Source organism: Macaca thibetana, chromosome 2, assembly GCF_024542745.1.
Source record: "Macaca thibetana thibetana isolate TM-01 chromosome 2, ASM2454274v1, whole genome shotgun sequence".
NCBI classification, from domain to species: domain Eukaryota; kingdom Metazoa; phylum Chordata; class Mammalia; order Primates; family Cercopithecidae; genus Macaca; species Macaca thibetana.
Window position 1 is genome coordinate 92,091,827 of NC_065579.1, and position 27,542 is coordinate 92,119,368.

The 27,542-nt window shown below is 46.1% G+C and overlaps 1 protein-coding gene and 1 pseudogene across 2 annotated transcripts in view; both read left to right on the forward strand.

Annotated features, from left to right (window-relative positions):
* Positions 1–7,718: 7,718 nt before the first annotated feature.
* The window catches only part of DLEC1 (DLEC1 cilia and flagella associated protein), a 66,581-nt gene continuing 46,757 nt past the window's right edge, over positions 7,719–27,542 (forward strand). Inside the window, exons 1-4 of one of the 2 annotated variants that reach the window (XM_050780276.1) lie at positions 7,719–8,144; positions 12,772–12,922; positions 24,759–24,869; positions 27,248–27,447. In XM_050780276.1, the coding sequence (XP_050636233.1) occupies positions 7,737–8,144; positions 12,772–12,922; positions 24,759–24,869; positions 27,248–27,447 (870 nt within the window). In that variant the 5' untranslated portion in view covers positions 7,719–7,736. The remainder of the gene's footprint in view (positions 8,145–12,771; positions 12,923–24,758; positions 24,870–27,247; positions 27,448–27,542) is intronic. The other variant, XM_050780277.1, reaches the window with a different exon arrangement.
* Positions 19,113–19,732, forward strand: LOC126948490 (serine/threonine-protein phosphatase 2A 55 kDa regulatory subunit B delta isoform-like; annotated as a pseudogene).

The following is a 27,542-nucleotide window of genomic DNA, read 5'->3' on the forward strand; positions in this document are numbered from 1 at the left end:
TCACTCCAGTCCTCTCCTCTCCTCCCCTGTCTGTGGGCCCCTCCTGGCTCTCACAGGCTGGGAGGTGCTCTGCTGGTTCCTGCTGCGGGTAAGCCTATGCGGTACGACCGAACATGTGTGGAGGGACTGGAGAGCAGAGGACGCAAAGAGGCTTTGCCCCAAGCCACAAATTTGCTGGATTCCATTCCCTTTGCCTTCACTCCCTCTGCCCTCAACTCCCAGGGCTGTCTGTGGGCCCAGCCCTGGCCAGGTGCCTAAATTACCCTCCTCAAAACCCAGCTCTCAGTTGCCTATGCAAGATGCCCTGAGATCCCGGTGACTCAGAGGGCTATTTGGCAGGCTTAGTTGGGTGCACAGAGGGCCCACACATGCCCCAAAGACTAGTTCTTTAATGGGGGAGTTTCTGGCATCTCACTCTGCTGACCATGCCCAGTCTTCTATGTCTGTGTGAGGGTGGATGGGGTGATGGAGTTTCTGGGATCACTGGAGACAGGGAAGAGAGACCTAGTGTTGGTGCCAGTGCCTGCCTCAAGCCACTTCCCTTGGCCTCTCCACCACCACTTTCTCTGGAGGCCTAAGGAGGGGGTATTATCTACCCAAGAATGACAATTTTCAGGATGGTCAGGCTACAAGCGTGCTTCAGGGCTGGCCCTTTCTAGTCCCCGCCCCATGAAATGCAAACCTAGCCCAGCTTGGGTAGGTGAGGTGGATGGGGTTTATTCCGCCCCCTCCCTGTCTTAAGAGCCCCTGCTCCAGGATACGGGGTGAAGGGACTGTTTAAATCTTGGCTCTGCAGTTTCCTGCTGTTAAGAATTTGGAAAAGTGACTTCGGAAAAGTGACTTCGCTTCTCTGAGCTCCTCAATCAGGAGCTATAATCATCCTTAGAATTGGCAGAAATAATGGATGGCAAGTACAGGGCACAAATAAGTACCTGCTAGAAGGCCACCAGAATCCCATATTCCCACATCCATCCTCTGCCTGGCCTCCTCTACAGATCCAGGTGGCCAGAGCCCAGCCTGAGGCTGTTGGTCTAAGCTCATGCCCCTGCTGCTTTCGAGGGCTGCAAAACCCCCATAAGAGCTCCCTCCAGAGGGTCATGGGCCCAAGTCCAGATGCATCAGGAGGAAAAGTGAACTGAAGGCTGCTCCTCCCAAGGGAGCAGCTGTGGCAAAGTGAGAGTCCTCAGGTCATGCAGGGTCAGATCCTCAGGTCCTGACCTTCCGGGGATCCAGGATGCCATAGTGAACTATGGCATAACATAATGAACTGGACTTGCTGGTAGTCCCAGGACAGTATGGGATTATTTGGGGTTACTAGTCCATAATTATATTTGTGGGATTTTATTGTGTATTCATTTGTAAATGGAACTGTGATGTTTATTTCACTGTGGACTGTCCCAATGCTCACCTCCACCCCAGAGGCAGAATATAGTGCTTGGTGTGGGGAACAGTCAGGAAACTTGCCCTCAGACCCTTATCTGAAGGAGGAGGCAGAGGCTAACTCACCTGAGGGAGGAAGCACACTTAAGGGGTGTGTGAACTGAAGAGACCCACATTTGAAAACTGTTCTGCTATGTCACTTATTCAACAAATATTTATTGAGCAGCCCCTGTGTACTGGGCACTGTTCTGGAGGCTTGGGAATCATCTGTGAACAAAACACACCAAAAACCCCTGCCCTCCTGGAGCCCAAATTCTAATGGAAAGAAAAGAGACATTTTAACAAATGTAAGAAATGGATTGTATAGGATATTAGCAGATAATAAGCAAAATGAAAAAAGTCGGATAAAGGAGTTCAGGAATGGGATAGGGTTAATTTTTTTTTTTTTTTTGAGGCGGAGTCTTGCTCTGTTGCCCAGGCTGGAGTGCAGTGGTGTGATCTCAGCTCACTGCAATCTCTGCCCCTCAGGTTTGAGTGATTCTCCTGCCTCAGCCTCCTGAGTAGCTGGTATTGCAGGTGTGTGGCACCACGCCCGCCTAATTTTTGTATTTTGAATAGAGACGGGGTTTTACCATGTTGGCCAGAGTGCTCTTGAACTCTTGATGCCAAGCGATCCACCCCGCCTGCCAATTAAATTTTAAAGGGGTTGGTCAGGCTGGATCTTATGGGAAAGGTGACATTCAAGCAAAGCCTTGACAGAAGTGAGGGACTGAGACATTTAGAGATATCTGGACAGAAGATTCCAGGCACAGGAAATACACCCTGAGGCAGGAGGGCATTGATATGCTGGAGGACGAGCAAGGAGGACAAGGCCAGTGTGGCTGGAGCTGTGAGAGCAAGGGAACCGGGAAGTGGGGGGTGGGGTGATCATGGGAGGAGAAAGAGAAGTAACCAGGACCAAGTCCTTTTGGGCCTTGTAAGAATTCACCTTTTACGGCTGGGCATGGTGGCTCATGCCTGTAATTCCAACACTTTGGGAGGCTGAGGCTGGTGGATCACCTGAGGTCAGAAGTTCAAGACCAGGCTGGCCAACATGGCGAAACCCTGTCTCTACTAAAAATACACACACACACACACACACACACACACACACACACAATTAGCTGGGGGTGGTTGGTGGTGGGCGCCTGTAATACTAGTTACTTGGGAGGCTGAGGCAGGAGAATTACTTGAACCCGGGAGGAGGAGGTTGCAGTGAGCTGAGATTGCACCATTGCACTCCAGCCTGGGCGACGGAGCAAGACTCTGTCTCAAACAACAGCAACAACAAAAAAGAATTCAACTTGGCCGGGCGCAGTGGCTCACGCCTGTAATTCCAGCACTTTGGGAGGCTGAGGCAGGCGAATTGCCTGAGGTCGAAAGTTCGAGACCAGCCTGACCAACAGGGTGAAACCCCATCTCTACTAAAAATACAGAATTAGCCGACCATGATGGCACATGCCTGTAATCCCAGCTACTCCGGAGGCTGAGGTAGGAGAATTGCTTGAACCTGGGAGGCGGAGGTTGTGGTGAGCTGAGATTGCGCCACTGCACTCCAGCCTGGGCAACAAAGCGACACTCTGTCTCAAAAAAAAAAAAAAAAAGAATTCAACCTTTACTCTGGGCAAAATGGAGAGCACTTGCAAGGCTTCAAGCCAGGGAGGGACATAATCTGACTAACGTAAAAAGAATCCTCTGACTGCTGGAAGTCACCATGGAGGGGCAAGGGCTAAAGCAAGAGCCCAGTGAGGAGACTCTTGTAATACCCGATTCAGGTGGGAGTGGATGGTGGCTCAGACCTTGGAGGTAGGAGTTGAGTGTGGAAATTGATAGGATTCCAGATATATTTTGAAGGTAGAGTCAACAGGAATTACTGGTGGGGGCTGTGAGAGAAAGAGAGGAGTCAAGGATGACTCCAAATTTTGGACCTGGACACCTGAAGAATGGAGCTCCCATTAACTGAAATGGGGAAGGCTGAGGAGGAGCAGGCACTCGATTTCGGACACATTAAGTTTGAGGTACCATCCAGATGTCAAGAACATGATGGATGTACAAGTCCGGAGTTTGGGAGGGAGATGTGAGCTAGGGAAAAAATCTGGGATATGGTTCAAAACGTTTAAAATGTCCATGAACTCTTACATTTTGCATATGGGATTATATTCTGGTATAATCTTTTTGAAGGGCATTTTGGCAGTATCTCAGCTACTAAAATGTACGCACCTTTGGCCAAGCACTTCTATGATATTATTCCACAGAAACATTGTACAGCTATGCAAAGTATGTACAAACATGAACAAGGTTGCTCATTACAGCATTATTTATAGGAGCAAAAAAAAAAAAAAAAAAGTAGTTCTCCATGAGTTGCCATAGGATATAATAAGTGAAAAATACAAATGACAGGACAATATCCATGTATAACATTATTTCACTTGTGTTATTAATTTTTTTTTTTTTTGAGACAGAGTCTCACTCTGTCACCTGGGCTGGAGTGCAGTGGCACTATCTCAGCTCACTACAACCTCTGCCTCCCGGGTTCAAGCAATTCTTGTGTCTTGGCTTCCCAAGTAGCTGGGATTACAGGCATGTGCCACCATGTCTGGCTAATTTTTGTATTTTTAGCAGTGACAGGGTTTGTCATGTTGGCCAGGCTGGTCTTGGACTCCTGGTCTCAAGCAATCCACCTGCTCAGCCTTCCAAAGTGCTGGGATTACAGGCATGAGCCACCATGCCCGGCCTGTTTTTAAACAATTTTTTAAATGTCTTGACAAATATCAGTGTTCATGCAGGCAGAAAAAACAGCTGAAAGTATGCAGAAATACTCTAATAATTTGGGGGAAAGGACTGAGAGGAAGACACTTCCTTTTCATGATTTATGTACTATTTGAATTTGTTTTTATACACAGGTCTCCAATCTTTTGGCTTCCCTGGGCCACACCTGAAGAAGAATTGTCTTGGGCCACACATCAAATACGCTAACACTAATAACAGCTGATAAGCTTAAAAAAAAAAAAAAAAAAAAAAAAGGTCCATGCATAATGTTCATTATATCCACCACCACAGATAAGCAAAAATTTCCTTGCAATCAAAACGTTGGACATCTGGCTGGGCGTGGTGTCTCACGCCTGTAATCCCAACACTTTGGGAGGCTGAGGTGGGTGGATCACGAGGTCAGGAGTTCGAGACCAGCCTGGCCAACATCGTGAAACCCCATCTCTACTAAAAATACAAAAATTAGCTGGCCATGGTGGTGTGTGCCTGTAATCCCAGCTACTCAGGAGGCTGAGAAAGGAGAATCGCTTGAACCTGAGAGGGGGAGTTTGCAGTGAGCCAAGATCGCAACACTGCACTCCAGCTTGGGGGACAGGGCAAGACTCCATCTCAAAAAAAAAAAAAAAAAAAAGCCAAACGCCAGGTGCAGTGGCTCATGCCTGTAATCCCAACATTTCAGGAGGTGAAGGCAGGAGGATTGCTTGAATCCAGGTGTTTGAGACCAGCCTGGGCAACATAGGAAGACCTTGTCTCTACAAATAATTTTAAATATTAGCTGGGCATGGTGGTGCATGCCGGTGGTTCCAGCTACTCAGGAGGCTGAGGCAGGGGGATTGCCTGAGCCCAGGAGGTTGAGGCTGCAATGAGCCATGATCATACCCCTGCACCCCAGCCTGGGTGACGGAGTGAGAACCTGTCTCAAAAAGAAAAAAGCAGTGAAAAAAAAAGTAAAGGCCAAAAATGTGTGTGGGAACGCAGAGGTAAACAAACAAACAAAAATGTGGTCAATAGAACAGGTTATAAAATGAAGACAGCAACTCACAAGGAATTCCCTTTGTGCTGATGAAGTCCCCAGGGGAGGGGAGCTGAAGAGTGGTTCCAAAAGTGACCTGAGACCTGTTACCAGTGCAGGGTTGCAGTCATTCATTTCTCCAGTTAGCCAGGGAGCAAACAAATCAAATGCCGGGCATGGTGGAATCAGGGATGAATCCAGTTTATCAAGCAGAGAGATATTGGTAGAACAGGGACCCGAGGGTGGAGATAGGTGATGCACAGAAGAAATAGGGAGGCAGGGAAGAGAGTGCATCAGTTGGAGGGAATGGGTAGCAGCACCAGAGGCTGCTGAGATGAGGACTGAGGGGTGGCTGTTGCCTCTGGAAAGACAGGACGGTTGCTGGTGACCTTAGCCTGGAGCCAGAGGGTGGGAGGGGTCATGCAAAGGGAGACCTCTCCCAGGCTAGTCAGACACTGTGACTTTCTCTGAGGCTGTCTAGAGGCAGGATAGAGAAGCCAAAAGTAATGGCAAGAGTCCATTGTCCTGTCCTTCCCTATAACAGGGAAGGGGGCCAGGGAGCCTCCACAAGTGGAACTGCTCCTAACTGACGAGACCACCCAACTGGGGCTCCATTTGCCACATTAGAGCAATGGAGGCCCCAGACTGTTACACCCCTCTTCCTACCCACAGCTCCTTCTTGCACCACTGGGGGCCTTGCATGCTTGTGGAAAATTGGAGAAATGCCTGTTTGCCAAAGCTCCCTCCACTTCCCTCCTCCTCCCCTCACCATAGCTACCCTTTTAAGTCAGCCCTGAGAGGCTGACTTAAAGAAGAGAGGCCTGCATAGGTCCTGGAATGAACTCAGGACATGTGGGCACATACTTTCGGGGTCCCATGTACCTGGAGAGGGGGCACGGGGCACATCATCTTGGCCCTGTGGTCTCTTACTCTGTGGGAAAGAGTGCAGTTGGAGGACAGCCAGAGATGGGCCTCTCAAGTATGCAGTCCAGGGCAGGCGTCCCTGGCTTCTCAGCTCTCAGGACAGAAAAGTACTGGAAAGGACAAAAGAGAGAGCCAGGCCCAACTAAGAGAAGTAGAAGTGGAAGTAGCCCAGGTGTGTGGGCAAGCATCCTAGCAATCATCTCTGGAAGTGAGTTTCAGGATGTAAGGCAAGCAAACTCACCGTGGAGTATAAAGTGGTTGCTTGTATCACCTGTGAGCAAAAGCCATGGTGTGCAAATGACAACAGTCAATGTGATGTCATGCTGCTGCCCTGGACAAATGCAGTCCTCTTCTCCATCTCAGTGATGCTGTAATCACCCCGCTGATTGCACACACAGGATAGCTGGGAGTTATTCTTGGTGCCTGTTTCTTACCTCCCATTATCCACCAGCAAGTCTTGTCAATTCTACTTTTTGGATCTATCTCCAATTCAGTTCCCTCTCTCTCATCCAATCTCCTTTCATCTCTTTCCTAACCTCTGTGCTAGTTTCCTAACTGAACTTTCTGATGCCTCTTGCCTCTCTTGTCTATTCTCATAGCAATCAGGATGATCTTAGTAAAACAGAGCTGACCACGACATGCCCTAGCTTAAGACCCTTGATGAACCTCCTACTGCCCTCAAAATAAAGTCCAAATTCCCTATTGTGGCCTACCAACCCGCTTATGATCTGGCCCTAACCTATCAGTGCCATTCCTCCACCCTCACACTCTTTTAAGTTCCACTCCTCCTGAATTTCTTTCAGCCCTTCCCACATTTTAAAATATTTTGTAGAGATGGGGTCTCCCTATGTTGCCCAGGCTGGTCTCAAACTCCTGGCTTCAAGTGATCCTCCTGCCTCAGCCTCCCAGTGTTGGGATTACAGGTGTGAGCCACTACACACACCTGGCTCTTATTTAAGTACTTTTTTGTTTTTTGTCATTCTACTAACTGTAGTATTGCATTGTGGTTTTAATTTCCACTTCCCTGATGACTAATGATGTTCAGTCTACTCATTCTTTGAAATCTCTGCTTGGTTTTCATTTGTTCCAAGAAGTAATCACTCCTTCTACAGACTAAGTTCCTGTTCTCCTTTGTAGTTCCATGACAACCAATATTTATCTCCACCTTGGCCTTAATCCACTAAAGTACAGTTGTTTTACTGTTACCTCCACACCCACCGCCCTCATCACAAACACACACATACACAACTGCGCACTTCCTGAAGGCAGAAGCAGCATCATACTTCTTTGGTATCTTGAGCTACCAGCACAGACCTGAAACACAATCTTTACACAATAAATATGATGAGTGAATGAACAGTTGCTTAACAGATTAAAGAATGGATGAAGGTAGGTATTTAGGTACAAGGTTTTGCAGACAGGCCTGGCTGTGTCAATTAAACCTTTCTCCATGGGTCCTCACACTTAGTAAGCTCACTTTTAAAAGGACGATGCTGAAGATGCGAATGTTTACGATGACCACAGCGATGACGTGATCCGAGAGAAAGGCAAGGCGGAAGGGGTAGGGCCGGAAGCAGAAGCGCAGCAGGGAGTTAGCCGCGTCTCAGTTGCCATGGAGACCAGGAGATCCATAAAGCGGGGATCTTTAGCGTCCCGGACCAACGAGTGCCAGGGGACAATGTGGGCGCCAACTTCGCCACCAGCCGAGTCCAGCAGCCCCAGCCAGCCCACCTGGAAGTCCTTGTATTCCTCCCTCTCCTACTCCGAGGGCTTCCACAACAGCTTCGCAGCCCGGCCCCGCCGCTTCGCGCAGCTTGCGCTGGCGCCGCGTCCCGAGCCTCAGCTGCTTCGTCTGCGCCCCTCCTCGCTGCGCACCCAAGATATCTCGCACTTGCTCACCGGTGTCTTCCGCAACTTGTACTCTGCCGAGGTCATCGGCGACGAAGTGAGCGCAAGTTTGATCAAGGCCCGCGGCAGCGAAAATAAACGCCACGAGGAGTTCGTGGACCAGCTGCAGCAGGTAACGCGGCGGTGCCGGGGACTCAGCGCTCTGCACGCGTCAGCGCCGGCCAGGTGCCAGGTGCTGTTCCAGGATCTGGGGCTGCAGCTGAGAAACAGCCCATCATGCCGAAGTGGGCCCGACATTACTAGTGGAAGGACACTCTATCCATACACACATATATGCAAATACCACACATACCACACAACGTGCGGCATATATCTATAGCACCTGTCTGTATTTCTCTAGACACATACGTTATATATTGCGTATATCAATGAACGACTGTGGCAGACCGCTGAATAGTTGTTCCATGGAGGTGATAAAGCCAAAAGTCACTCGGCTTTGGGGTGCCTTTGTATCACAAATCACAATCTTGACTGGCCATTCATGCGCAGATTTTAGGAAGTGTGTCTAGTCTCTAGAACAGCAACTCTGCTTCCTCGTCTGTACAAGGAGAAAACCAGCTGACTTGGGACCTCTGTGCTGAGTCCGCCTCTGCTGGCCACACTACTCAGGACTCCCTTAAACTTGTGGGCACTTCTCCCATACCCGATCCTTTACCCCGGTGTGCCTCCTGCCTCTCAGATCTTCTTCTTCTCCTTTCTGTTCTGTCCTCTACCTGCCCCTTAAGTGACATGCATCCCACGTCCTTAACCTCAGTCATTCCTTCACTTAACACATTTGTTGAATGTCTGCTGGATGTCATACTCTGTTCTAGGCAGTGGGGATTCAGCAGTGAATAAAAACGCCAGTGTTCGGGCACACCCACCCTCACACACGCAACCTGTCCTCTGTAGCTTTCAACCTAGCTGAGGTAGATAGACATTAACAAAATGAAGACCCATAGAGTATATAAGATACTTATAGGACCAGCCTCGCCCCCTCCATGGGTTATAGGCTTCTTCAAGTGCAGCCCCTGGCTGGGACCCTGTACTCTGTGATTCATGGGTCACCACATTCACTCTGCTAAGACTTCAGCCTACCCAGCCAGACCTTGCCCTTGAACTTTGGACTCACATCCCTGTCATTCACATGAGCCAGAATATATGGAGCATTATAAACCTATAAACCCCACGACCAGTCACCCAGTTCATTGGATTCTATTTTCTCAGTATCTGTCCTATAAGTAGCCACTATACCACCCAGTCTGGAGTGCAGTGGCGAGATCTTGGCTCACTACAACTTCATCTCCTGGGTTCAAGCGATTCTCCTGCCTCAGCCTCCCAAGTAGCTGGGATTACAGGCATGCACCACCATGCCTGGCTAATTTTTGTATTTTTAGTAGAGATGAGGTTTCACCATGTTGGCCAGGCTGGTCTCCAACTCCTGATCTCAAGTTATCTGCCCACCTCAGCCTCCCAAAGTGCTAGGATTACAAGCATGTGTCACCGCGCCTGGCCTGCCATTTATTAATTTAGCAAAAAAAGCCATAGAACAATGTTAGGATAATTTCATTTTTTATAATATATATGCATGGGAAAAAAAGCTGAAAACTTTTACAACAAAATGTTAACAATACTCTTATGGGACATTTAACTTTTTTTTGCACATTTCTATATTGTCTGAATTTTGCAATGTACATGAATTAATTTTGTAATTACAAAAAAAGAAACTTTGAAAAGAGCAGGCATCTGTTATTCCACTTCTGTAATGTTGCTGGGTTTTTGTTTTTTTTCTTTTTTTTTTGAGACAGAGTCTCGCACTGTCGCCTGGGCTGGAGTGCAGTGGAGCAATCTCAGCTCACTGCAACCTCCACCTCCTGGGTTCATGTGATTCTACTGCCTCAGCCTCCCAAGTAGCTGGGATTACAAGCGCACACCACCACACCAGGCTAATTTTTTGTGTTTTTAGTAAAGACAGGGTGTCACTATGTTGGCCAGACTGGTCTTGAACTCCTGACCTCATGATCTACCTGCCTTGGCCTCCCAAAGTGCTGGGATTACAGACGTGAGCCAACACGCCTGGCAATGTTGCTGTTCTTATACCTATATTCCTCTCCCTCTTTCCTTTTTCATCATCTGTTCTTTCCTTTTCCTCACTTGTCTCTAGATGTCACTGCCATATGACTGTCTGTACAGGACTCAAATTCCTTCTCCCTGGGAGAAGCAATAATCACTCTTCCGTATGAGTATCTGCATTGCCTGAGATAACCCCCTTGGCAGCTGATCTTCCCCAGGCCCACCTATAGAAATATCGCATGGTCTAATGATTAAGAGCAAATGCTCTGGAACCATACACCCTGGGTTCAAGTCTTGGCTCCTGCACATACCATCTATATGACCTTGGGTGGTATTTACTTCTATATGCCTCAGTTTCCTTATCTTTAAAATGCAGATAATAATATTCACCCCATGGGTTGGTTGTTTTGAGGATTAAATAAGTCAATACAGTAAAGCATTTACAATATTGAGTATTTACAACACGGTAAGCCCTCAGTAAGTGATAGTTGGCCTTGTTATTTGGATAAGATGCTAATTCCTACATCCAAAAATTAGGGTCAGAGATTGTCAGCAGACCCAAATAATAAAACACATGACATAGAACATAGTACTTTATATTTGAGGAACTGTCCCAGGCCACTGTCTCCTGAAAGGCGTTTCCTGACCCCAGAAAGATTTAGTTACTTCCTCTTAGCCTTCCTTATATCCTTATTCATATGCTATCATAGCACTTTTAAGAGTTGATTTCACCTATTTGTATCCTTGCCAGGCCCCTCCTGCTAAACTGTAAACTCTTTAAGAGCAGAAACCATATCTGATTCATTTCCCCAAATGTAAATGGTAATTATACAATAAATCTTTTTTTTTTAAGGTGGAATTTCGCTCCTATTGCCCAGGCTGGAGTGCAATGGTGCAGTCTCAACTCACTGCAACCTCTGCTTCCTGGGTTCAAGTGATTCTTCTGCCTCAGCCTCCCGAATAGCTGGGATTACAAGTGCCCGCCACCACGCCTGGGTACGCAATAAATCTTTATTAAAAGAATGACTAAGTAAACATCTTTGCGATCCCACCAACTTTAAGAATACAATAAGGAACACTGTCTTCCTACATAAACTGTTTTTTTCTTTTTCTTTAAAAGAAATGGGGTTAGCCGAGCATGGTGGCTCATGCCTGTAATCCCAGCACTCTGGGAGGCTGAGATGGGAGTATGACTTGAGTCCAGGAGTTTGAGACCCCATCTCTACAAAAAATTTAAAAATTAGCTGGATATGGTGGTGTATGCCTGTAGTCCCAGCTACTTGGAGGCTGAGGCAGGAGGATCCTTCGACCCCAGGAAGAGTAGGCAGGGGTGAGCTGTGATTGCACCACTGTACTCCAGGCTAAGCCACAAAGCAAGACTCCAGTTCTAAAAAATAAATAAATAAGAGAGGAAAATAAGACTGGGGGCAGGGGCTCATGTCTGCAATCCCAGCACTTTGGGAGGCTGAGGTGGGTAGATCACCTGAGGTCAGGAGTTCAAGACCAGCCTGGCCAACATGGTGAAACCCCATCTTTACTAAAAAATATACAAAAAATTAGCTGGGCATCGTGGCGGGCACCTGTAATCCTAGCTCCTTCAGAGGCTGAGGCAGGAGAATCGCTTGAACCTGGGAGGCAGAGGTTTCAGTGAGCCGAGGTCATGCCATTGCACTCCAGCCTGGGCAACAACAGCAAAACTCTGTCTCAAAAAAAAAAAAAAAAAAAAAAAAAGGAAAAGAAAGAAACAGGGTTTCACTGTGTTGCCCAGTCTGATCTTGCACTCCTAGGCTCAAGTAATTCCCTTGCCTGCCAAGTAGCTGGGACTACAGGTGCACACCACCATGCCTGGCTAATGTGAACTCTTTCATATTACCCATATCCATGAGCTCTCTGCTTCTTGCCTCGAGAAGTCTGAACCAGAAAATATGGATCAGAAGTTTGGCTGGTTGACTAGTCAATCTGTAATGAGTCTTGAGGAGTATGTTGGGCATCCAAGTGGACTCTCTGGGCGCAAGTACTGTGACAGAGTTTGGGCTACAGGTGTTTGTTAGCTATCAACACCTGTGAGGGGAGGGGAACGGAAGAAGGAGTGAGCCACGGAAGAAGCCGAACTCTGATGATGCATTTGTCAACAAGCTTTGACAAATGCAGCAGGTTGCCCTGGAGAGAGTATTGCCTGTCAGAGTTTCTCTCTTTGGGTCAAAATGGCCAGGCCTTTATACCCCTGCCTCTCTCAGACACAGGATGTGGGTGCTGCAGAAAAGACATGGTCTCAGGTGACTCCTTTTCGGCAGCTTAGGTGGACTGTGAAGGGGCTGTCTGCTGATGACGTTCCCTGTAGCTAGGGAACAAGTCCTTCCCTGAATGGGGATCTGGGTGGCACCGCAGGAAGTGTGCTAACTTGTATTTGGTATTTCACTGTTTGGATGGCAGCTGTCTTTACTGTGAAGCCAGGAGACAGGTGACCAAGCTCGAGTCTGTTACTGGCCTGACTATGAAACCTTTAAACCTTTCCCCTCTATGGGTCTCAGTTTTCAGATCCAGTAGGTCAGACCAGATGGTTGCAATAGTTCTCTGACTATTCTATGCTTCACTGGAAGCCCTGATCCTGGGGTAGGGCTGAGTAAAGCTAAGTAATGGTAAGTAATCTCACCATATTTCTGTGCATTTGATCATCCCCCTGCCAGATTCGGGAGCTCTATAAGCAGCGGCTGGATGAGTTTGAAATGTTGGAGAGACATATCACTCAGGCCCAAGCACGGGCTATTGCGGAAAACGAGCGGGTCATGAGCCAGGTTGGAGTACAGGACCTTGAGAGCCTTGTCAAGTTGCCTCCAGGTGTGTATAAAGAACTCCCATATGCCCGCCCGATTCCCGGGCTGTTGATATTTTACTGTGTTTGCTCCATCGCCCACTCTCTAGGCTTTTTCTGGATACTTGGAGAGCAAGTTGCAGACATGATGATATGAATATTACCACAAAAGAATATTTCATTGCCACAAAACACTTCAGTATGTGTATCTCCAAAACAAGGACACTGTCCTACATAACCAGCATGTAACCCCCACAACCTGGAAATCAGTTTCTGTGCAACACTAACCTCTGACCCACAGATGCTTGTCAACCTAAATAGCAGAGAGAGAGACTCTCTAAAAGAAAATGATGGGCACTGCAATGGGAATACATGTGCCATTGCAAACTGTGTGCATATTCAGGGAGGTAAAGGAAGACAAAGGTTTTTAAAGGAAACGTGAGGAGGATTATATAATGGTTTTGAAGTAATTATCCTTGGCTAAAGAATCATTAACAAGAGTCGTACCAGTCTGAGGTTAAACAGGCAGTTGCCGGGCAGATTTTTGTGTGTGTGTAAGGTTGCAATGACCTTTTGTGAGGTTGTGATTTTTGTGGCATGATATGGTTTATCTGCATCCCCACCCAAATCTCACCTTGAATTATAGCTCCCGTAATCCCCACGTGTCATGGGAGGGACCTGGTGGGAGGTATTGAATCAGGGGGCAGGTTTTTCCCTTGCTATTCTCATGATAGTGAATAAGTCTGATGAGATCTGATGGTTTTATAAAGGGCAGTTCCCCTGCACACACTCTCTTGCCTACTGTCATGTAAGACATGCCTTTGCTCCTCCTTCGCCTTCTACCATGATTGTGAGGCTTCCCCAGCCATGGGGAACTGTGAGTCCATTAAATCTCTTTTACTTTATAAATTACACAGTCTCAGGTATTTATTCATAGCAGTATGAAAATGGACTAATACAAGGTGTCTTTTGTGGTAATTCTTGTTATCAGGCATTTATGCATGGCCTTCCCCAGCTCCATTTGTCAGGGTATTTTTTTTTTAACACAAGTGACTCCATTTTGATTTGGAAAACTTTTACATCCCATTCAAATTTTACCGACTGTCCCACTGTGGCTTTTCCCCCTCTCAGGCCCAGGATCCTGTCCAGGAAGTCATGTCACATGCAATTATCATGTCTGTTGTTTAGATGCCTTCATTGGGAACAATTCCTTGATCTTTTCTTGACTTTCATCTTCCTGAGAGTTATTGACCAGACTTATATTCTGTAGGATGGGGATGGTTCTGTCTGATGCTTCCCCATAACCAGACTTAGGCACACATTCTGGGCAACAACACCACATAAAGTTATTCCTTGTTCATCTCACTGCAGCACACCAGGAGGGTCACGTGGTATTAACCTCTATCCCCTGAGTGGGTTGGTGTCTGCCAGGATTTTCTGCATTAAATTCTCTAAATCAGATTATAATTGATTAGCATTTTGTAGAGAGGTATTCTCAGATTACACCAATATCTTGTTCCTCATCAAAGCTCCATCGCCCAACCACCAGCATTCACTGAAAACTCATTTCTTAATGCAGAAGTTTAAAGAGTGATCCTTTAGAAATATAACTACGCAAAGATAAGTTGACTTTATGAATTATGGCATATCCACACTATGGAATACTACAAAGTTGTTTAAAAGAATGAATTATACCCGTGTTGTAGATATAGATGGCTGTCTGCTATTTATTAATTTAGTAAAAAAGTCACAGAACAATGTTAGGATAATCCCATTTTTATAGTATATATGCATGAAAAAAAGCTGAAAACTTGCATCTCAGAATGTTAACAATGCTCTGAGGGGGCAATTAACTACCTATAATCAAAATTGGGTTGTTTTCCCTATAGACTTGCCCATAGTCTGAATTTTACTGATATCAGCATCATGGTGTCATTTAACCTGTTCTTCCTTGTATTTCCTATAAATCTGTAATTAGTTCTTGAGACTTTATGAGGCTTAGGTTCAATGCAGACTGGGTGGTGGGGAAAGAGCACTTCATAGGTGATGCTGTGTGTTTCCCTCAGGAGGTACGTGATATGTGGTTGATATCTCTCTTTTCGTGATGCTGGCAGCCTTTTTATTTTGTTATTTTATTAGGGGTTACAAATGATAATGAAATGCTAATGATAATAATAATTCTATCATTCTTTATTTATTTGTCAGCTGAAGTACTTCTATAAAGATAAACTTTTTGGAAACTACTTTGATTACCCCAAAGTATGGGCAGCATTAATTCTTTCCCTTTATTTGCCAGTGTTTAAAATACTGAGTGGGTTCCCCTAACATCTGCCAAAGGTGACTAATGAGTTTTTTTGGTTGTTTTAGTATCATTGTGGACTCTTGGATTTCATGACTGCAAATTATTTATTATCCTTTTGGTGCTCAAATTGTTCCATCTTTGGCAGAGAGCCTTTTCAAGCTGCTGATTCATTTGACAATCAGCTGTCTTTGATAACTTCCTTGCTTTCTGAGCTGGTGAGATGTTCCAGGTTCATCTTGGGTATTTCTGGCCCCAGATCTGGAATCAGCCATTTCTTCAAGAAACCCTGATTCCTTTTATTCCCTCCACCACTCCCCGCAAAGACTTTGACCTATTCCCCTGAATGCTTGAAAATTATCATTTTTCAGTGCAGTAGACAGAAAAGACAGTATATTTAGAAGACCTGTTATATCTGTGGCCTAGAGGGAAAGATCTAGAGGGAGGAAGAAGTGGAAAATGCAGTGCCTTAGAAAGGCATTTAAATTTACGAGGACCTACTGGGGACCAGATGCTAATATGCTTTGCACAGGTTATCCCACTAAATCCTCCCAACAACCCTGTAAGGTAGGTTTTCTTTCTATCTTACAGGTGTAGGAACTAAACTTAGATGATCAAACGACTTCCCTGAAGCCCCACAACTTGGAAGGAGTGGGACTTAGATTTGAACCTGGGTGTGTCTGCTGTCAAAACCCATAGCTTTCTTCTATCGGGAGGAGGAAGGATTGTTGATTAGCCACAGTGTCTCAGGAGTGTTGATGACTTCTCTTAGAGTGTGGCTCTGAGCAGCAGAAGCCCTATCCTTTGTTAGGCCTGCCAGACCTCTGAGACTCAAGTCCCATTAAACAGTAACACTCAGGCACAGGTTTTGTATCTCTGTTTCCTCCTCCACCACAGCAGAGCGTAGCTGCAAGGACCCCTCCCTCAATGGTGGCCCAGATAATGTGGATTTTGGCAGAGATTATTGGTAGCAAATTTCCAGAGTCTTTACTGGTTGCCTGATGTTCCTTGAGTCCTGGGAGTCAGCTACTATCCCGTTTTTGTTGTTGTTGGCTAGAGATTAAATAATTAACTACTTTGATTTGTTTGTTTGTTTGTTTGTTTAGTGAAAGTGAAATAAAACATTGAGAACCAGGAGACAAATGTCAGTTGGGAGAATTTTTCAATGACTTTCATTTTATTTTTACCCAAGAATGATATTAAGTTCTAATCAGACATTATCTGCCCTGGTTTCTCAGGTCTCTGCTGGTAATGTGTCTTTCTTTTATTTAAGAAGTGAAGAAGTAGACACCCTAATCCAGTGCCATGGGTACCCTCTGGTGTCTGCTTCTCAGAGAAGGGCAAGGTAACTTATTTTTATAACTTAGATAACTGGCAATGAGGACATTCCCCTAAAAGTTTCTTATTTGAGGCATAGAGGCAACCTTTCTCTGTTTGCTAATACAAATGTGACAAAGTGGCAAGCATATGTAAATTCTCGAAAGGGAGGGAGAAAGATCAGAATGCTGCAGAACATCTTGTGCTTTCATTCTTTCTTGTCCCTTGCTGGAAACTTGTCCACATTATCCAAGACCTCGCAGAGCCATGCCCAGGAGCCACAGTGTTAGCATAGGAAGCCCACCCTTCCCAGAGGAGAAAAGATGGTCACAAGGCCAGAACAGGCTTTTCCAAGGCTCACGGGCTACATGTCCAGGCCTGACAGCTCCTGCAGACACAGCACATAGCCACCCATACCCTGGGGCAGGACTGTGGAAAGAATTGTATCAGAAGAGAGAGGATACATCTTCTTGTCACATGGCCTTTATCCTTTGTATAGAAGTCTTATCTTTTGATATTTTAAATAGGCCATCACCAAAGTCCTTGGGAACTGGGCTAGCTTGTGTCAACTTGGCATTGCTGTTACCCCCTGCTAAAGTCTCTGTCGCCAAGGAGAGATCAGGGAGTACATTTCCCAGAAGGCACCTCCCCCTTGTGCTTCCAGGATAGGTCAGCTGATGAGAGGCCCTTGGTGAGTTTTGGAAAGGAAGGCCATTTATTTCAAAAAGCAGTAGTAGGCACATGAATTAGTGGCTGTGAGTTTCAAAACAGCTTCCAGATAACTTTTTTTTTTTTTTTTTTTTTTTTTTTTTTGGAGACAGGGTCTCACTTCGTCACCCAGGCTGGAGTGCAGTGGTGCAACTCTTAGCTCACTGCAACCCCTGACTCCTGGGCTCAAGTGATCTTCCCACCTCGGCCTCCCTAGTAGCTGGGACCACAGGCACACAGCACCACACCCGGCTAGTTTTTTGTATTTTTAGTAGAGACAGGGTCTTGCCATGTTGCCCAGGCTGAGTTTCCAGATAGCATCTTACGAAAGCCCTGCTTCAGTGCTGCTGGCTGAAGTTGTTAATGATGATGTCTTAGTCCATTTGTGTTGTTGTAAAGGAATACCTGAGACTGGGTAATTTATAAAGAAAAGAGGTTGATTTGGCTCATCATTCTGCAGGCTGGAATACTGGGCATCTGGTGAAAGCCTCAGTCTGCTTCCACTCATGGGGGAAGGCAAAGGGGAGCCATGCAGGCATCACATGGCGAGAAGGCAAGTGTGAGTGGGGGGCCCGGGGGGGCCAGGTGAGCTAATATAGTGAGGACTCACTCCCTGCCTGCCCGAACCCAGGGCATTCATCTACACATGAGGGGTCCACTCCCATGACCCAACACTTCCCATTGGGCCCCACCTCCAACCTTAGGAACAAATTTCAATATAAGATTTGAGGGAACAAACTCCTAAACTATAGCAGATGGCTTCCTTGATATTATTTCCCTCAGTCTGCAATCCTCTGTATGAAAACCTTTAATATTTGATATACACAGATTGGTTTCTGTTTTCCTGATGGAACTCTCAATGAACATATGTGATGGGGGAAGGTGTGTCTTCACTGATAGGTTGGTTATGGGAGACCGCCAAAAGGAAAGACCATTCAAAGGCACCATGTCTCTCTCTCTCTTTCTCTTTTTTTTTTTTTTTTTTTTGCTGGAGGGCATTGGCTCTATCCTGGCTCACTGCAACCTCTACCTCCCAAGGGATCCTCCCAACTCAGCCTCTGGAGTAGCTGGAACCACAGATGGGTACCACCACCCCCACTAATTTTTGTATTTTTTGCAGAGATGAGGTTTCACTGTGTTGCCCAGGCTAGTCTTGAACTCCAGGGCTCAAGCAATCCGCCCACCTTGGCCTCCCACAGTGCTGGGATTATAGGTGTGAGCTACCGCACCTGGCTGGCACCGTGTCTTACGACATGGAGCAATCTTGGCTAATGGGACAAACAACAAAGTTTGAAAACTTCCAACAAGTCTTCTGTTTGGGCGGTGGTGACAACCGGGACTGTTCGCTCAGCGGCAGTGGCACAGAAGCCTCCTCCCTGGTCCACCATGGTCCCTGCCCAACCCCACCTGTCCCCGCTGCCTGCTGCCATAACAGGAGCTGGAGGCGGCTGCTGCTGGTGGGCAATGAGTTCCAATGGTGCTTCTCACAAGTCGATGGGGCCATCGAGGAGGACATGACTGAAGATCCGCCGTGGGGGAGAGGCCAGAAGAGGCTTTGATGACCAGCAGTGAGTGACCAGGGGGCTACATAGCCTCACTCTGCAGCAGATATCATTTCCACCATTGAGTTTAATTACTCTGGAGCTCCTGTGGCAGGAGACAACGAGGGCAGAGTTATTTTTCAGCAGGAAGTAGAGAATAAAAGCCGCCCTCATTCTAGGGGAGAATATAATGTTTACAGTACCTTTAAAGGTCATGAACCACGGTTTGGCTATTAGGAAAGTCTAGAAATTGAGGAAAAAATAAAATTAGATGGTTACAAGAGAACGCTGCTCATTTTCTACTCTCTACAAATGATAAAACTATAAAATTATGGAAAAGAAGTGGATGAGATAAAAGAGCAGAAAGTTATAACTTGAATGATGAAGATGGATGACTTCAAGATCCACTTAGAATTATGCACTATCAATGACCTGAGAATTAATTTATGACACTTAGAAATCACAGATAGACGTTTTGATGTGGTAGACATCAAACCTGCTAACATGGAGGAGCTGACGGAAGTCTTTGTGGCAGCCAAGTTCCACTCACACCAGTGCAACGTGCTTGTCTACAGTAGCAGCAAAGGGACCATGGACCGAGCAGCATGGCTCCTTGGCCCTGTGCAACAGGCACTCCCAAGTTTTTTGAAGAGCCTCAGGATCCCAGCAGCAGGTCCTTCTTCTCACAAATAATTTCATCCATACCTAATGTAAGATTTAGCCACAGTGGGCAGTACCTGATGACCAGAAACTACCTGTCTGTGAAGGTGTGGGACCTCAACATAGAAAGCAGGTTGGTGGAGACCCACCAGGGCCACGAGTACCTGCACAGCAAGCTCTGCTCTCTCTATGAGAAATGCAGAATCTTTGATAGCTTTGAATGTTGCTGGAACGGTTCAGATAGGTGCATAGTTGAACTCACAAATAAGCAAGGGAAATCTCCCAACGGCCAGAAACGAAGAGGGAGCTGAAACCAGAATCATAGCCTCTAAAGGCATTTATTCCGAGAGAAACCCCACACCCCTGGCTGGCCGTGGGTGCATCAGCCAAAAGCAGGAACCACTGCTTCCTGTGACCAGCAACTTGTGGCACAGAGCTGAAGCCTTGGACCACATGAGGTGTGGAGTTGGAACTGCGCCCTCAAAGACGATGAGGCCTCTGTCCACTGGAGTCCAGAGGGAAGTTTATCTGAGATCATGCATTGGGGTGGCCAAAGCTCCCCTGAGATGTGTAAGCATAGCTTCCTATTACAAAGGTTTGAAGTTTGTGTTGGTGGCAGCTGCGTGATCTGGAAAACTCACATTGAGGAGCTCTCCTGCCTCCATGAGGGCAGCGTGCAGGCACCTGCAGAGACTGACGTTTTTCTGGGTCTGGCTTCTACTCTGTTTACAGACTAACCTGCCAGCCTAGGGTTTCACAGATGTTGACTGAAGACATGAGGTTCCTGGGTCCTTGGAGCACAGCAAGCAGCATGAGCCTCTTGCTGGCACAGGTTTCCCACGGGGTGACACAAGGGGCCCAGGCAGATGCTGTGCAAGCAGTGGGGCTGGTGTCATGGCTGATGCATGCTGAGATGGAGAATTCACTGCTTTTTCAGTGGACAATCAACAAACCTGCACTTTGACCAGAAGAAACATGACCTCATTGCCACTTGCTATAAGCACAGCCCTGAGAAGTGGCTCAGGTTAAAAGAATGGTGTTCTTTGCAAACTTAGTGAGAACATGCATGGTGGGTGGCTGCTCCCAGCACACCCAGGTCTCTCTGGATTTCCCCAGATTAAAACCAGCTAAATGTGAGCTCACAGGTAAAATTACCAAGCATATACAGAAAAAGCCACCACGAGTAAGTCAGCAGAACCACAGCAGAACTGAACCTCTGAGAACCCAGCCTTTGACATCCTAAATTAAACTAAGAATGCTTGAGATATTTGCAGACTAAAGGAAGGAAACAGCCTGAACCAGGAGCCACAAGACCACTAAAAATGACCTGGCAGACTGGGGAGGAATCAAAGAGAACATCTGGAAATGACAAGTACAATAGATGAAACTATGGGTTTAACAACAGATCCATTTTGGCTACAGAGATTTTGAATTAGTAGATGGAAAAGAAAATCAGAAGAAATGCAGACTAGAGAGCCAAAGAGATAGAAAACATGAAACATAAGAAGTGTGGAGGTCAGGATGAGGCACAGCACACATTTAAACAGAGAAGTGTGGGGACGTGAGGCTTGAAGTGACAATGGCCAGGAATTTTCTGTAACTTATGAAAGCCTGAACACAGAGAATCAGGAAGCACAGAAATCCACATCCATATCATAATGAAACTGCAGGACACTAAGCGCAAAGAGGACATCTTAAATGCAGCCAAGGAAAAAACACAAATTACAGAGAGCAGATGCTGAGACTGAGAGTAGACTTTGTAGTGGCCATAGTAGGAGCCGGAAGCCATGTGATACAGTGAGTGTGACTTGGAACTCTTCACCGTCAGCTTAGAATCAGGCATTGAAATAGATGATTGTTCAAGCATCTGCTCATGGTAAAGGCATTTCCAGATGGGAAACAGAATTTATCACAACAGGAAACTCAGGAGAGTGAGACTCAAGGAACTCACTGAAGAACATACTTCCAGCAGAAGGAGAGTGGTCCTGGAGAAAGGGTGTGAGTCTGAGATAGGCAGATGAACAGAGCAGTCAGTGAGAGCGTGAGCAACGGAAAGCAACATGGACTCTAAAGCTCTGTCAACTGCGTGACCCTGGTTATCTGGGTTGCGGGGAGAAAAATTAGAGCCCTCGCCAACACCACACAGCAAATAAGCTCTGAATGTTTTAAAGCCTAGAAGATACTATGAGAAAGCATCTTCATGAGCTCCGGAGACAAAAGGACTTCTTTAACAAGGTCCTAAAAGCCCAAATAGTGAAGAAAACATTAAGAAATTCAGGCTGATCATGCTGGCTCACACCTGTAATTCCAGCACTTCGGGAGACCAAGTTGGGTGGATCACTTGAGCCCAGGAGTTTGAGACCAGCCTGGGCAAAATGGTGAAACCTCATCTCTATACAAAAAATATATATATATACACACACACACACAAATAGCTGAGTGTGGTGTCATGCGCCTCCCAGCTACTTGGCAGGCTGAGATGGGAGGATCACCTGAGCTAGGGAGGTGGAGGTTGTAATAAGCTGAGATTGCGCCACCACACTGCAGCCTGAGCAACAGAGCGAGACCCTGTCTCCAAAAAACAAACAAAAAAAATTAATGTAGTTAAATTTAGTGGTTTTTGGTTTTTGTTTTTTGAGACAGGGTCTCACTCTGTTGCCCAGGCTGGAGTGCAGTGGCTCAGTCTTGGCTCACTGCAACCTCTCTCTCCCGGGTTCAGTGATTCTCCTGCCTCAGCCCCCTGAGTAGCTGGGATTATAGGCGTGCGCCACCACGCCTGGCTAATTTTTATATTTTTAATAGAGGTGTGGTTTTACCATGTTGGCCAGGCTGGTCTCGAACTCTTGACCTCAAGTGATCTGCCCTCCTCGGCCTCCCAAAGTGCTGAGATTACAGGCGTGAGCCACCATGCCCAGCCAACTGCATTACATTTTAAACTTCTTTATTTTGAAATAAAAAATAAAAACAGGCTGCTCTGCCTATAGAGTAGCCATTCTTTTATTCCTTTACTTTCTTAATAAACTTGCTTTCACCTTAAAAAAAAGTGAAAACAAAATACACAAAAGCAAATATAACGAACAGATTTAGTATCCAGAATACATGAAGAATTAGGAGTCAATAAGAAAGTGGCAAACAGCTCACTTAGGAAAGAGCAAAACCCATGAATGGGAATTTGCAGAAATGGAAAAATAAATAAAAATGCTCATCCTTACTGATCAGCAAATTAAAGCCAGAGGGATGTCCTTTCACACTGAATGATGATGATGACGTCAGGGAAAGGGGTGAAGGTCAGTGGGCGAGACCACTGCCTTTTGTGGGCCTCGCTGGTGACAACAAGTCCAGTTGGGAGCTTCTTGTATGTACAGACAAGAAAATGTATTCAGAAGCTTGAAATAGCAAACACCTGAAGACAGCTCAGGGGTGCCTCATTAGAGGAATGGACAGGTAGGTTATTGTCTATCGTATACTAAAAAGCAGTAAGAATCGATGATTAGAACTACATGGATCACATAGGTGTGATGACATATGACATGTTATATTTAAGACATGCAGAAGTTTTGTTTTTTGGTTTTTGTTTTTTTAGAGACGGGGTTTCACCATGTTGGCCAGGCGAAGTTTTGTTTTTAAGAATTTGTAACTTCAAAATATGGTGGGGGTTAACTGTCTTAGCAATGACTTATGGGTACATGGATATTCACTGTATTATTCTTTGTTCCTCTTGATGTATCTGAAATATTGTGAAGTATACTTAAATTATACATCCCTAAGAATATCCAAAAGCTCACCTGGTAATATTTGCTTACTCCATTCACTCTTACAAACACTCCCATATCTTCTTGCCTGGAGACATCTGTTGAGGGATGGGATGAAGGGGAATGAGATTTTTCAGTGCTGTCTCTGCCCAGTCCTGATCCCCTGTGTGACACTACTTTCTGGTGCTCTAGGTTGCCCCGCAAAACTGGACACAGCCGCTTGCTCTTGAGCGTGGCTGCACTGTCCCCTACCTGAGGCCAGGACCGATGCGGGCGGCTAAGTGGCTCTCTTGTTTACAGTGTGGAAATGCCCACTCCCAGGCTGGCATTGCCTATCAAGAATTGATAAGTGACAATAAAACTGTGTAAAAGCTGAAAATGTCTTATATTCTTCCTATTTTTTCTTTAATTTTTATCAAAGTAATAAATACATATGGCTTTTAAAAATCAAATAGTTTAGAAGAACTTCTAATGAAGAATAAAAAGCCTCCACCTATGCATTATAAATTTGCACAAATGCACAGAATGTACACCACCAAGAGTGACCTGTAATGTAAACAAGGGCTTCGGGTGATAGTAATGTGTCCATGTAGGTTCTTCAGGAGTAACAAATGTATCACTCTGGTGGGGGATGTTGATAATGGGGAACGTTGTGCATGCAGGAGGTATATGGGGAATCTTTGCACCTTCCTCTCAATTTTGCTGCAAACCTACAACTGGTCTAAAAAATAAAGTCTATTTTTAAAAAAGCCTTTTCCACCTCACCTCTCCAACCTCAGTCCACTTGCCAAAGGTAGCCATTGCTAGTTTTAATTCTTTGGAATGCTTATAAATAATGTTATTTATATGTTATAAAAATATGTTATAAAAAGCTACTATTTCTGGGCTCATCACCCATAGACGTTAATTATCACCTTCCCTCTCTTGAGATTTTCTCTCTCCTGTGTCTGCAGGTCAGTGGGGAATTGGCCGAGCTGGCTGGGCTTGGCTGGCTGGACTGGCTCTAAGCTGTGGGTCCAGCTAGGCGTGTCTCCTTGTGTAGGTCAGGCTCAGGTCTGCTCTGGATTCCCTCTGGGGTCTAAGATGAAGGGACAGGGAAGCTCTTGTCACAATGATGGCAAAGCCACAAGAGGGAAGGCTCAGCTGCACAAGTGCATTTCAAGCCTTTGCCAACATCTCATTGGCCAAAGCACGTCACATGGCCACAGTCAGGGGTGAAGAAGTGCACTATTTCTAGTAGCAGGCACTGCAGAGTTACACAGTCAAGGGCCTGGATACAGACAGGAATGAAGAATTGGGACCATTTATTCAATCTACCGTATTTCTCATAATCCTGTTTTCTTGTAGACTTCTCTGCAACAGTATTTTAGCTCAGATAATACAACACAGCTTTGCCCAATGGTTGGCCTCTTGTAAGTGGCTGATAGATACTTGATTAGCTTCTTAAATCTCAACATTCCCACAGGGTTCTGAGAAGGAATTTTGTTAGATAGTTTAGACTTGGAGGATGAAGAAAGTTTGGGTGTGGGTTCTTCAAGGTCAGTCTGTCTGGAAACACCTTGTTCTCCCCTTCCCTTCTATGAAGTGAAGAGTGTCTTCAGATGGTGTATAGACAGCGAGTTGCTACGGAAACATCGTTTGATCTCCCCAGAAGATTACTACACCGATACAGTGCCGTTTCACCCTGCACCTAAAGGTAATGCTTCTGTGCTCTCAGCACCTCTGATATCATTTGGGGGAAGTTCTGCAGTAGCAGGGCCACACTGGCCACCTCTGCTGCCATTTCCTTGCTCAGAGGTTTTTTTCCCCCTTTTCTTTAATTTCGATGGTGACTGTTGGGAAAGTCAAATCTGAGCATCTGAGCATGCCAGTTTCTCACTAGTGCTCCCCAGCCTGTATGACTGAAGCCCAGTCTTCTCCATGTGGACTATGATGCCCACATCTGCTGCCCAACACCAAGAGTTATGTAAGTGTTTGGAGTTGTAGTTGAAAAACCAAGAGAAGGAAAAACTGAAGACATAGATAAGCAAGGGAGCATGTTCCTGATGAGTTGGAACATGGACCTATGGGTTTTCCCATGCATGAAGAGTGCAGCTTCTCATCCTCTCAGAATATAGGGAAGGCTAGGTAGAGAGGCAGAGAGGGTATGCACATGTATGTGACATTGGGCCAGTTTCCTGTGATATGGGAGGCAAGATATTCTGAGAATGAGTGGGGTGGGAGGCTGTGATGTGGGCTTAAGCAGGGAGTTAGACTTTTGGAAGAGTCCCTACGTGGATAGGGAGAAGTCCCTACGTGGATTCTGTGGACAGATATCAGGATAGCCTAGCATGCTGGGCTCAGAAGACAAGCTCTCCCACAGCTCCGGTTGAGGGACTGTTTGATTTTCTGGGGCTGAGAAGGTGTTTGGGGTGGGAAGATTGGGATCTAGAAAATTGAGGGTGCTCCTAGGGAGAGTTCCACTGATGGTCTGAGCTGCATAGGGAAGTAAGGCAAGAAAGAGGTAGCAGAATCAAGTGTCATGGAGTACTAAGCCACTTAGTTTTTTTTTTTTTTTTTTTTTTTTTTTTTTTTTTTTTTTTGAGGCAGAGTTTCGCTTTTGTCACCCAGGCTGGAGTGCAATGGCATGATCTCGGCTCACCGCAACCTCCGTCTCCCAGGTTCAAGTGATTCTCCTGCCTCAGCCTCCCAAGTAGCTGGGATTACAGGTATGCGCCACTGTGCCCAGCTAATTGTGTATTTTTAGTAGAGATGGTGTTTCTCCATACTGGTCAGGCTGGTCTCGAACTCCTGACCTTAGGTGATCCACCTGCCTCGGCCTCCCAAAGTGCTGGGTTATAGGCATGAGCCACTGTGCCTGGCCGCCACTTAGTATTTTAAAGTTAGTTAGAAACTCACTATCTTATGCAGGTCAGTAAGAATAGGGCTAACACGTATTGAGAAGTAACCAGGCATTGTGCTAAGAGATTTATGATGGTATCCATTTGATTGCATTATTGCTAGCAATGAATGCTCTCATTTAACCTTTGAGAGGGATTTTCTTTTTCTTTTTCTTTTGTCTTGAGACGGAGTCTTGCTCTGTCACCCAGGCTTGAGTACAGTGGCGTGATCTACTGCAACCTCTGCCTTCTGGGTTCAAGCAATTCTCCTGCCTCAGACTCAGCCTCCTGAGTAACTGGGATTACAGGTGCCCTCCATCATGCCTGGATAATTTTTTTTGTATTTTTAGTAGAGACAGGGTTTCACCATGTTGGCCAGGCTGGTTTTGACCTCCTGACCTCAAGTGATCCACCTGCCTCAGCCTCCCAAATTGCCAGGATTACAGGCGTGAGCCGCTGCGCTCAGCCAGGGGACGGGGGATGATCTTAAGGGTGTAAAAAGCTCATACAAACTTTCATTCCTTCTGTGGGCTCTTCAGAAAGTTCGTGTATGGGGTGTGTCTACATGTGAGATCTTCAGAAAGTGTGCTCATGTGTGGGGTGTGTGTACATGCATGTGTGTGTGACAGTGGTCTACTCATGTTCTTTGACCGTGTCGGAAAATATTCTGACACTCTAGTCCTAACTTTGGTTGTTGTTTGTTTGTTTGTTTTTGAGACCGAGTCTTGCTTTGTTGCCCAGGCTGGAGCACAGAACATAACCATAACTCACCGCAGCCTTGGCCTCCTGGGCTGAAGTGATTCTCCCCACTCAGCCTCCTGGGCATGTGGGGCCACAGGCATGCACTACCACACTCAGCACATTTTTCCATTTATTTTTGGTAGAGATGGGGTCTTACTCTCACTGTGTTGCCAAGTCTGGTGTCAACTCCTGGGCTCAAGCGATGCTCCCACCTTGGCCTCCCAAAGTGCTAGGATGATAGGTGTGAGCCACCATGCCTGGCCATTTCGAATACATAGAATAAGTTCCAGGAGTAATTCATATGTTGAAGAGCAATTATAGCTAGTGTGGTAAATGTGAAAGTTTAGAGAAAGATCAAGCTAACTGTGGCTTTGGTGGTTTTATTTGGGCATCTTAGGAATGCCCACCTCCTCACCTTGCTACAGTAATTCAATTTGTTCCCTTGATGCTGTAGGCATCTCCCTACCAGGATGTTCCAAACTGACATTTAGCTGTGAGAAGCGTTCCGTCCCAAAGAAAGAGCTAAACAAGAAGCTTGAAGATTCATGCAGGAAGAAGCTTGCTGAGTTCGAAGATGAGTTAGACCACACTGTGGACAGCCTGACGTGGAGTTTAACTCCTAAGGCCAAACAAAGGACCAGAGAACCTCTCAAGGTCAGTTTGGAAGCCTGTGCACAGCAGTGTTTGGGGGGACAGAGAGGCAATGAAGGGGGAGGCATTCAGATGACATGAGAAGCTGTGATGAATCC